At 43.3% G+C, this 12,031-nt stretch overlaps 1 protein-coding gene across 2 annotated transcripts in view; it reads right to left on the bottom strand.

Annotated features, from left to right (window-relative positions):
- Positions 1 to 2,925: 2,925 nt before the first annotated feature.
- The window catches only part of CD44 (CD44 molecule (Indian blood group)), a 78,623-nt gene continuing 69,517 nt past the window's right edge, over positions 2,926 to 12,031 (bottom strand). For both annotated transcript variants that reach the window (XM_033928681.1, XM_033928682.1), the window contains exon 8: positions 2,926 to 4,190. In XM_033928681.1, coding sequence (XP_033784572.1) covers positions 3,983 to 4,190 — 208 coding nt within the window. In that variant the 3' untranslated portion in view covers positions 2,926 to 3,982. The remainder of the gene's footprint in view (positions 4,191 to 12,031) is intronic.

Raw genomic sequence — 12,031 nt, 5'->3', positions numbered from 1 at the left:
TGCTGAGAGATTGGAAAAACTGTGACTCTTTTCCCTGGAGAAGAGGAGACTTAGAGGAGATATGATAGAGACTTATAGGATCATGAAGGGCATAGAGAGAGTAGAGAGGGACAGATTCTTCAAACTTTCGAATAATAAAAGAACAAGAGGACATTCGGAAAAGTTGAAAGGGGACAGATTCAAAATGAATGCTAGGAAGTTCTTCCAGGTGGACACCTGGAATGCGCTTCCAGAGGGCGTAATAGGGCAGAGTACGGTACTGGGGTTCAAGAAAGGATTGGACAATTTCCTGCTGGAAAAGGGGATAGAGGGTTAGAGATAGAGGATTACTGCACAGGTCCTGGACCTGTTTGGGCCACCGCGTGAGCGGACTGCCGGGCACGATGGACCTCGGGTCTGACCCAGCGGAGGCATTGCTTATGTTCTTATGTCCTCAGCGGGAAGACGCAGCTCAGGTTTTCTGGATAACTATACGAAAACACAGCAGTGTAGTAGATGATGGCAGATAAAGACCAAGTGGCCTATCCAGCCTGCTGACTGTCTATAATATTACAACCCCGACCGCTGGGTGTAGATAAGTTTGATCACTTGTAGAATCTCTCTTGTTATCTAAGTCAGTTTTTGTCTTCCTCCTGAATAAATGATCAAACCAGGTCCCACCCTTAATACGTTCTGCAGCTCCCCCCCCCCACCTCCCCCCGGTGTCCTACCACTCGGATTTGTAGCAATGTAAACAGCTCCCAAAACTACCGAGGCTGTTTTCTACATATCCAAATGCCTAACTGGGGGATGCACTAAAGTCAGCGATCGTCAACCTGTTTTCCCAGCTTTAGCGACGATCGCTGATAACCAACCCGATGCACTAAACGGCCCACCGCGTGTGATCGCCCATTTTCCGATCCGACCCATGCAAATTAGTACAACCCCCATGCACAATAGCCAAACAATCAATGCCTATTTTATCGATCCTAAAACCCGATTGCTCTAGACCTGTCGGTAACTGGGGGGGGGGTTTCCATTTTTTTTTCCCAGTGGACCAAATATTTTGCGTGTATTACACACGCAAAATATCTGCCCCTAAAAAAAGAAAAAGTCCCTCCCCCACTGACAAACGCGTCATCAATCCAGAGGGATTTTACCAGCTACTGATATTTTGGTAACAGATTGTTAGTCATTTCTATTAGATACAAATATGTCGCACCAAAACAGACAGAAAAAGCATCTCATGTATAACTTGTCACGTGGAAAGGCAGAGTAAAAGATTTATAGCAAAGAATTACTATTTATGTTAACCCTGCAACTAAAACAATAAAAAAATTCTATAATAAATATATGGGAAGGTCATTAACCTTCCCTAACAAGTCTTAAAAATATTAGCTAGATAAGTCTTGACGCGTTTTTCCCACTTTGTGGTAACAGCAGTCAATATTATTATTATTTTTTTTTAACCAGCGTGATGTGAATATAAATTTTAAATAATAATAAAATATACCATTGGGCTGTGGTCATTCTTTGTGTATATTTGGCAAGAAGCCAGCATGCGCCATAGATGTTAGAGGTGAATGACCAAGATTCTTAAAGACGCTGTTATACAAGGTGATCTTGCTAGCTTAAATTGAGACTGTTTCAACAACAGTAATTAAGAAAAATGACTGGATAGATTAGTTCTATCCATTTAATCATTCTTGGGCAGACCAAGACAACCGTGCATAGCAATCTATACCTGTGTCTGATATCCTTCCTACCCACTCCTGCCTGGGCAGCATTAGAACATCCATACTGGGCCAAACAAGTGGTCCTTCTAGCCCAATGTCCATTCTTCACGGTGGCCAATTCAGGTTACAATACCTGGCAAAAACCCAAATAGTAGCAACATTCTGGAACCCCAAAAAGCAGCAAGATTCCAAGCAGAATATCAAAAAGTAGCAAGGTTCTGGAACACCAAATAGTAGCAACACTCCAGAATTTCAAAGAGAAGCAAGATTCCGGAACCCCACATAGTAATAACATTCCATGCAGAATCCCCCAGAGAGTAGCAAGATTCCGGAATCCCCAGAGTAGCAATATCCCAGAATCTCAAAGATTTGCAAGATTCCAGAACCCCAAATAGTACCAACATTCCATGCAGAATCCCCAAAGAGTAGCAAGATTCCGGAATCCCCAGAGTAGCAACATTCCAGAATCTCAAAGATTTGCAAGATTCCAGAACCCCAAATAGTACCAACATTCCATGCAGAATCCCCAAAGAGTAGCAAGATTCCGGAATCCCCAGAGTAGCAACATTCCAGAATCTCAAAGATTTGCAAGATTCCAGAACCCCAAATAGTACCAACACTCCATGCAGAATCCCCAAAGAGTAGCAAGATTCCGGAATCCCCAGAGTAGCAACATTCCAGAATCTCAAAGATTTGCAAGATTCCAGAACCCCAAATAGTACCAACATTCCATGCAGAATCCCCAAAGAGTAGCAAGATTCCGGAATCCCCAGAGTAGCAACATTCCAGAATCTCAAAGATTTGCAAGATTTCAGAACCCCAAATAGTACCAACACTCCATGCAGAATCCCCAAAGAGTAGCAAGATTCCGGAATCCCCAGAGTAGCAACATTCCATGCTACCGATCCCAGGGCAAGCAGTGCCTTCCCCCATGTCTGTCTCAATAGCAGACTATGGATTTTTCCTTCTGGTACTTGTCCAAACCTTTTTTTTTAAAACCAGCTACGTTAACCGCTCTTACCACATCCTCCAGCAATGCGTTCCAGAGCTTAACTATTCTCCGAGTAAAAAAATATTTCCTCCTATTGGTTTTAAAAGTTATTTCCCTGTGACTTCAGGGATTTGCTTACTAACAGTTTTATATTAGGATACAAAAATACTGTCCTTGAGCAGTAGAAATCTTGGTCAAATGCCGTCCATCTGCATGACATTTTCTTTATTCTGCTGTTATTGGGTGGGTTTTTTTTTTTTTTTAAGGTTTGCGTTCACCCTTCATGGAAATGAGCTGAAACAGAGAGCCGGTTGAGAAGCAGAACTTTCTGGGTCAACTCATCCTCCAGTCCGCAAAAGTTCATGATCCATTAGAGTCCACCAAGAGCCTCTTTTGGAAACCCAGTGAAACGGAACCCTTCTTTAGCAAAACCCTAGTCTATATGAGAACTAATGACCACAGAAATGCAACCAGTACAGAAAAAGTGAAGTTGCTTTTTTTTTTTTTCTTTTTCACGGTGAGTTCGAAAATCATGGGAGAACGGAATGAGTTAGCAAAGAGCCCTCCATCCCCTTAAACTCCCCCGGTACCTGTACACAAAGCATGAAACATGGATTTACATGTATTAAATAAAGCAAATCAATCGCTATTCAAAATTCTTTTAACATAATATCGAAGGACCCCGCCCCCCCCCCCCCCTACCTCACCGAGAAAACATTCTGAAATTTTTTTACACCTTGTCTGGCACATTTTCTATATTATTAAAAATAAAATACCCACGTAAGCCTTGCTAATACCCACTGGCTGCCAGGCAACAGGCCGATTTTTGAATCAATTCCCTCATTTTTTTTTACTTAGTTCTGTGTGCTGTGCTTACAGATAGCCGGAAACTTCTAGCATCGGTCTCCCGAAGGTCTCGTCAAAAGACAGGCTGTACCTTTGTTCTCATTAGACTTTTTTTTTTTTGCTGCTAAAGCAAATCCCATTTCTAGCAACCCTGAGCAACATATTAGATTGCCGAAGCCCAAGGGTGGGAGCTAATGAAGGGGGAAAGGTTGAATTCAGGCCACGACGGTGGGCAGTGAGCGAGGAGGGAGGGGAGAGGACATTTTCTTACTTGGACCCTATCAAAACTGACAAAGATAATACACAAGAAGTTAGGCCAGAAAGCGTCAGTAGCATATCACATCTGAAAGTTCCAGTCCTGGTTTCATATTAGGATTACGGTATCCCACCTCTCTCTCTCGCTCTCTTTCTCTTGACAAGATGAAAAGGTTTACACCCCAATTTTCATGTCCACTTGTTGCTGATTTCGTATTTGCTCAGCTGACATTAGTCTGCCGCTTGTGTCACTCGTATGTTCTTGATGTACCAGGTGCACCATTTCTTGAGACCTGCTGGCTTCTCCGTTCACCTCTTCCATTCTCCCGTCCTCCACTGGTCCTTTGCTGCCGTTGATCACCAGCTTTTTCTTATGTCCGCATCTGTTTGAAAAAGAGAGAGTTCTGAAGAATTAACGGGGGCTTGTCAATACAAGAATGCTACCATTTCTAAAGCATCAAGAGATCGATTAACAGGACTTATAGATGAAGGGGCCTATTTGTCAAGCCGCGCTAAGGTGTTGTACCTAACATGGACCAACGACTGAAGTTACGGGAAGTTGAGTGCAAGAGCATTCCCAGCTCTTCGGGCAAGGCAGCTGTGTAGTCCACAGAGTGCAATGGGGGTGCAGCGAATTGCACCCCTTTAGGCTAGTAATCTCTGTGTTAACTACGAGGTACATTCGCTCCCCCTAAGGGTTATCCAAATTTGGCTACTCATAATTGGATGTGGGCTATTAGTCATGGGCTCTAATGATTTAATTACTGCAGCTATCAAGCAATCGGCACTAATTATGATTTAGGCATCAATCGGGCTGCATGCTATTCTGTAACAATGGGTGCCTACGATGGACCATGCACAACCTACATGGGGGTGTGGCCGTGGGCGGGGCAATAGCAGGTCAGGGGCACTCATAAAAGAAGTGTGCAGTGTTACAGAATAGTGAGGATCCAAGCCCAAATCGCATGCCAAGATTTACACCAGGTTTCAGCTGGCATAAATCCTCATGCCCAAAGCTGAGTGTCCTTTCTAGAATAGCACAGAGGCCCAGACTCTATAAAAGATGCCTACAGATAGGCACCTAGATTGGCTGAGTGTGTCAATCTAGGCACCTAACTTAATTATTTACAAAGCTTAATTGGTACCAACAAGCAATTAGCACCTCATAATTGATTTATATTAAAATTAATTGGGTGGTAGGGGCCTACCACAAAGTAGGCATGATTTGGGGTGGATCTTGGGTGTGTGATATCAGTGATAGGAAAAGGAACACAGACGGTATAGTACGCCTTAGACAACCGGACGGAAACTACGCAGTGGCAGACTCCAAGAAAGCAGAACTACTAAATGAATATTTCTGCTCAGTCTTCACCTGCGAGGCACCAGGACATGGACCACAGTTGAAAGAGAAACAAGACGTGAATGACCCGTTTCAGAATTTTGAGTTCACACCTGGGGACGTCTATAACGAACTGGCAAGACTCAAGGTGAGCAAAGCCATGGGACCGGACAATCTACACCCAAGAGTGCTCAGAGAATTGAGAGATGTTCTGGCAGAACCGTTGGCAGTGCTCTTCAATCTTTCACTAAGTACGGGGAAAGTACCATTGGACTGGAAAACTGCCAACGTCGTTCCTCTACATAAAAAGGGTTGCAAGGCTGAGGCTGCGAACTATAGACCGGTAAGCCTCACCTCAATAGTGTGTAAACTCATGGAGACACTGGTTAAGTATAGATTGGATACGATCCTAAACGAGGAAAATCTCCGGGATCCCAGTCAACATGGATTCACCAAGGGTAGGTCATGCCAGTCCAATCTTATCAGCTTCTTTGACTGGGTAACAAAAAGACTGGACTCAGGCGAGTCCTTAGAAGTCGTGTACCTGGACTTCAGCAAACCGTTTGACAGCGTCCCACACCGCAGGCTGCTGAACAAGATGAAATCAATGGGGTTGGGAGAGACTCTAACTACATGGGTCAAAGATTGGCTTAGTGGCAGACTTCAGAGGGTAGTGGTTAATGGTACTCTCTCTAAAATGTCGGAAGTGACTAGCGGAGTGCCACAGGGTTCAGTCCTGGGCCCTCTCCTCTTCAACATATTCATTAGGGATCTGACTCAAAGGCTTCAAGGCAAGGTAACCTTATTCGCTGATGATGCCAAACTATGCAATATAGTAAACGACTATAATCTAAAGGATGCTATGGAGCAAGACCTGCGTACTCTAGAAAGCTGGTCCTCGATCTGGCAGCTGGGCTTCAACGCCAAGAAATGTAAGGTCATGCATCTCGGAAACAGAAACCCTTGCAGAACTTACACCCTGAATGGAGAAACTTTAACCAGAACTACGGCAGAACGAGACTTAGGAGTAATCATCAGTGCTGATATGAAAGCTGCCACTCAAGTGGAGAAGGCTTCATCTAAAGCACGGCAGATGATAGGTTGTATCAGGAGAAGCTTCGTCAGCAGGAAGCCTGAAGTCATGATGCCATTGTACAGAGCCATGGTGAGACCTCATCTGGAATACTGTGTGCAATTTTGGAGGCCACACTACTGTAAAGATGTGCTCAGAGTTGAATCGGTTCAGCGGATGGCCACCAGGATGGTCTCGGGGCTAAAGGGTCTCCCGTATGAGGAAAGACTGAGCAAGTTACAGCTCTACTCTCTCGAGGAGCGTAGGGAGAGGGGCGACATGATTGAGACATTTAAGTACATCACGGGACGGGTCGAGGTGGAAGATGATATCTTTCTCCTGAAGGGACCCTCGACCACAAGAGGTCATCCGCTCAAACTCAGGGGAGGGAAGTTTCGTGGAGATGCCAGGAAGTACTTCTTCACGGAGAGAGTGATTGAGCATTGGAACAAGCTTCCAATGCAGGTGATAGAGGCACACAGCGTCCCAGACTTTAAGAATAAATGGGATACCTATGTAGGATCCCTACGAGGGTCAGCCAAAGGATAGGATCACTAGGGTATAGACTTGAAAAAGCGGGGCAGTAGAATGGCATTCTTACAAATCTACTTAAATGGGACATTAGACTTAAAAGGGAGGGTCGATGGTGTGGGCAGACTTGATGGGCTGTAGCCCTTATCTGCCGTCATCTTTCTATGTTTCTATGTTTCTATGTTTTTCAGGTGACAGGTCAAACAACAAAGGCGTGCCGACAACCCAGCGCAGACAACTGAGCGCAAGGTGGAAGCGCGCCGAAGAAAAACAGTATTTTAAGAGGCTCCGACGGGGGGGTGTAGGGGGGAACCCCCCCACTTTACTTAACAGAGATTGTGCCGGCGTTGTGGGGAGTTTGGGGGGTTGTAACCCCCCACGTTATACTGAAAACTTCACTTTTTCCCTAAAGAAGAGGGAGAAAGTTAAGTTTCCAGTAACTGAGGGGGGTTACAACCCCCCAAACCCCCCACAACGCCAGCGTGATCTCTATTAAGTAAAGTGGGGGGGTTCCACACCAATTCCACCCCCCCGTCGGAGCCCCTTAAAATACTGTTTTTCTTCGGCGCGCTTCCGCCTTGCGCTCAGTTGTCTGCGCTGGGTTGTCGGCGTGTGCTTTTGACTATGAACCGTTTTTCATGTAGGTGACTCTTTTGGACAGACGCAGGTATTTAGGCCAGGACAATCCTGGCATAAATAGGGTGCAGCTAAGGTTCGGATGCCAACCGTGAGGCTACCAGCCTTGATGGACCATTGGTCTGACCAGTAAGGCTATTCTTATGTTCTTAATCTTACATAGCATGTATTTCACAGGTAGGTATATACATGAGTTGAGTCTGTGCAGAGCACAAGCATATCTCTGGCACTGAAGCTCAAGCACGTACACCAGCTCTATGGCTCATACCTAAATTATAGGTATGTCTCTAACTTGTTACGATAGAATTCTATAAAGGAAAATAAACAGCTATTTTCTCTTATAGAATAGATGCCACATAGGAATTCTGATAGAATTGTCCTCTAATTAGTCAATCAGTTGGGAGAAAATGGTCAACCAGGTGAAAGAACCCAGTAGGGATCCTGTAGCTTTTATCCATCTGGCAAAACATCTGACCGCCACCGGTCATGTGGTACGACGACTGATCTCTTCTCCAATGGTTTTTCTAACCTGCTCTGCTCCACCCATGTTCTGTGCGCTCACCAAATCATTTCCCAAGAACCCCAAGCAGTGGTGTAGCAAGGGTGAGCAGCGCGAGGGGCAGCGGTGCCCCCTCCCTCTTTTCCACCCCCCTTCCACGCTTGCACGCACCTTCTCTGCACCTCTTTAACTTCAGCACCAGTAGCCATCAACTTACTTCCCCCTCTGGCTTTGGCGTTCTCTATGACATCACGTCCTAGGCGCGGGTCCTGGCAGAGACTTCAGAGAGAGCGCCGAAGCCGACGTGGGCAGCAAGTTGGTGGCTGCTCGCACCAAAGTTTAACAGGTATGAGGGAAGGGATGGGGCGTGCATGAGGTAGGGGGAAGAGTGGAAAGGGAGGTCGAAAAAAAGAGGGGTGTTGGCACCTGGGGCAAACCACCCCCTCTCCCCCCCCCTTAATATGCCACTGTCCTCAAGCTATCCAGGCAGATGGTTTTAAAGTTCTAAAGCATTCATCATTTCAGTCCCTAATCCACACCGGGAGACCCTTCAGTTCCTGTCCTTTGCTTCCTCTGTGTGTGTGTTATTATGATAGCAACTGAGGAGTGCTTAGCTACTTCCTGCAGTTTACCACAACCACACACATCAACCAGAGAAGCTGAAGGGAAGGAGAAGGCTGGTATTTGCTTCAGACTTCACGTTGCCTCAAAAGCCACGGCTCCTTCAGTTACAGCAAACGTTGCATCCCTGCTCATAGGGGCCTACTTTTCAAAATGACTGGGGAGGCCAAGCACAATACAAATGATCCCTTCCTAGGTGCAATGAAGGAGCCTGCTTAGTTTTGGGAGGTGTTCAGCACCCACTGACACTCCCAGAGCGATGCACTCTACTGCTTGTATCTCAAAAGCTCCCCGGTGTTGGATATTAATAATTCTTTTGGTAGACGACATGATCATAAGAATCATGCTTTTAACTCAGTCAAGGAAGGCCGAAGTCTGGCCCAAAAGTTTTATATTGATCTACTGTAAACAACAGCAGACTATGGATTAATTTCTACCCACTGGTATCAGCAATATTTTGTGAACTATATTCCAACCTCCATTTTTTTCTCTTGATTAATAAAACTTTCCATCTAGAGGGGAGAAATCAACTATGGAAAATTTCTTGACATTTTCACTCTGGGGATAGAAAAAGTTTTTTTTGCAAGGATCAAGGAGGAATGGATGAAGTTGCTCCCACATGCCAGCTTCCCAAATGCATCATTAATTTCCTATTTTCTCATCTGAAATGTTCAAAATGAGAGATGAGAAATAGGAGGGGGTAAGATTCACTGCATCACACAATACGAAAGGGATACTACAGGATGGAGATGTTCAATTCAGGTCCTTGAGAAATGCTCGCATTCCAGGATATCCATAACAAATAATTAGGACATATACATTATTTATAAGAACATAAGAATAGCCTTACTGGGTCAGACCAATGGTCCATCAAGACCAGTAGCCCGTTCTCACGGTGGCCAATCCAGGTCACTAGTACCTGGCCAAAACCCAAGGAGTAGCAACATTCCAGAATCTCAAAGATTAACAAGATTTTGGAACCCCAAATAGGAGCAACATTCCATGCAGAATCCCCAAAGAGTAGCAAGATTCCGGAATCCCCAGAGTATCAACATTTCATGCTTCCGATCTAGGGCAAGTAGTGGCTTCCCCCAAGTCTCTTAGGAGAAAGAAGACCGCTGGTGGCCAAGAAGAATCAAAGAGGCAATAGAGATAACAAGACACCCTAATAACTTCAATGGTGAGAAAGGGCTCTCCATAAACAAAGCACGGCAACCACTCCAAAAGAAATTCAGTGCAAAAAGGTCCGGGGATGAGGACAAACGCCTTCTCCCTCCATCTAAAAGTTTCCACTCCCCTTTTTTCTGACAAAATTTAAAAATAAATGTGACTACAGACTTCCCCACCAGAATTTATAATTGTATCCAACGGACATTCTTGCCAAAATTCAAATTTGTGTTACCAATGAACTTTCCCACCAAAATTCAAATCTGAGACCAACAGACTTTCCGCCACATTTCAAATTTGTCACCAATGAACTTTCCCGCCAAAATTCAAATTCATGACCAACGGTCCTCCCTGTTCTCAATCAGGTCAGTTGACTCACTATATATAAAGACAAACTGCAGACCTCACAGCATACCCTAAAGAAAGCCACAGCACGATGGCTGAAACGTCGGTTCTACCTATCCAGACGTGGCAAGACCCAGACAACAGCAATAATCAGTATTTATACACATTAATAGGCTAATTCTTTATAACGGTCCACTGCATTAACATTTAAAAATGTTATTTACCAAAGACCCCATGATTTCCAATGAGATATATTAAAAAACAATACACATTATCTCACATTAATTCAGTAGCATACTTCAGTGGATCAGCTTCTTGGTCCATAAAATACTTAACTTCCTTGTTTGGATTAACTAAGTTTCCAAGTTTATTATTTCTTTGATATACCGTCTATCAAAATTTCTCTAGGCGGTTTACAATCAATAAAAATTTTTAAAAACAGAAATAAAAATCGTATCCACGTGACAATTAACTAACTGTGGAAGACGGGGGGAAGTTACAGAAACTGTAAAAGACTAACATGACAGGAGGGAAGGTACAAGAGGTAATATAAACCGACCAGATACTTGCTGATGGCCGGTCTTTCAAATGTAATGTAATGTAATTTATTTCTTATATACCGCTACATCCGTTAGGTTCTAAGCGGTTTACAGAAAATATACATTAAGATTAGAAATAAGAAAGGTACTTGAAAAATTCCCTTACTGTCCCTTACTATGTAAATAAACTTGGAAACTTGTATAAAATACATCGAGTTAAAATAAAATATAAATTGACAGAAGGGGATGGATAAAATCCTTCTCTTCTAGGCTTATCCATGCTTTCATGATTATTCTTTGTTCTTCGCCAGATGTATTTTCCCTAAATGTTTCTTTATTTTCTTTAAAGATTGTAGTTCATCCCCCTCCCCTTTTGTATCGGTAATTATTTGTATGTAGATACTGTATGTTTATTTGTATAAAATGTTTCTTTATTTTCTTTAAAGATTGTAGTTCATCCCCCTCCCCTTTTGTATCGGTAATTATTTGTATGTAGATACTGTATGTTTATTTGTATAAAATTTTTTATTTTTTTGTCTCCTATTTTTAAATTGTCATACGCAATGAAGTACTTGACATTGCGTGTACAACAAATTTTTAATAAACTTGAAACCCCAAGGACTGGAGTTTCCTACCACCAATAGTTTTTCTTCCTCCCCCCTTCTAAATTAAAGATATTCCAAAGGAGAGCTGTTGGTAAGAAATAAATCATTCCTAATAGTACTTCCTTCGATGTAAAGCAGTCTATTAAATCTCAAAATCAAATGCATTCCAAAGAAAAGTTTTCTCCTGGGGCAGCATCTCCAAACGGGTTGGTTTGCACAAACCATGACAGTAAGAAAACTCATTCATAAGTCAGGGTATATGAAGTCTCTTAAATTTACTCTTAATGCTTGCCATAGACCTTGCATTATGCCAAAGAGAGAGAAAGAGCTTCTTCTGGAGTTCAGAAGATGTGGGGATGGATTAAGACATCTGGGTTTTGCTTCCACTGAAAGCAATGGAAGTAAAACCCGGATGTCTCAATCCATCCTCCTTTTTCTGGAGCCATATGGTAATTCTAAGAAGATGTAGCATATAAAAATAATCTAAATAGGTGCGCTTAAAAATTATTTTTAACCAAACCTGTGGCACCCAAAAGGATAGGAAATATTTCTGTATCTTTCCGCCATATTTTCATAGTCTTGGTCTACATTCCTTGATACTTAAAGATCTTGTATCTCCTCACAATTTATAGAGTAATCACTTAGAGCTAACACCATTCTGGTGTTTTTCTGTTTTACCACCAAGTCTGAATTCTATGCATTTAGCATCTTATCAGTCTGGTTGGGGATGTCCCAAGTTATCATAACCTCTTCATTATCCACAGTTCTCTTAGAGCGGTGATTCCAGTGCTTTTTGGTACATTAGGTCCTTCTCCTGATCCTTCAAAAGCAACCAACAGGAACTACACAAAAGAGAACAGTGTGTGGGGG

Source organism: Geotrypetes seraphini, chromosome 19 (genome assembly GCF_902459505.1).
Source record: "Geotrypetes seraphini chromosome 19, aGeoSer1.1, whole genome shotgun sequence".
Lineage (NCBI taxonomy): Eukaryota > Metazoa > Chordata > Amphibia > Gymnophiona > Dermophiidae > Geotrypetes > Geotrypetes seraphini.
Note: the sequence above shows the minus strand (reverse complement) of the source record. Positions and strands in the feature narration are given on the sequence as shown.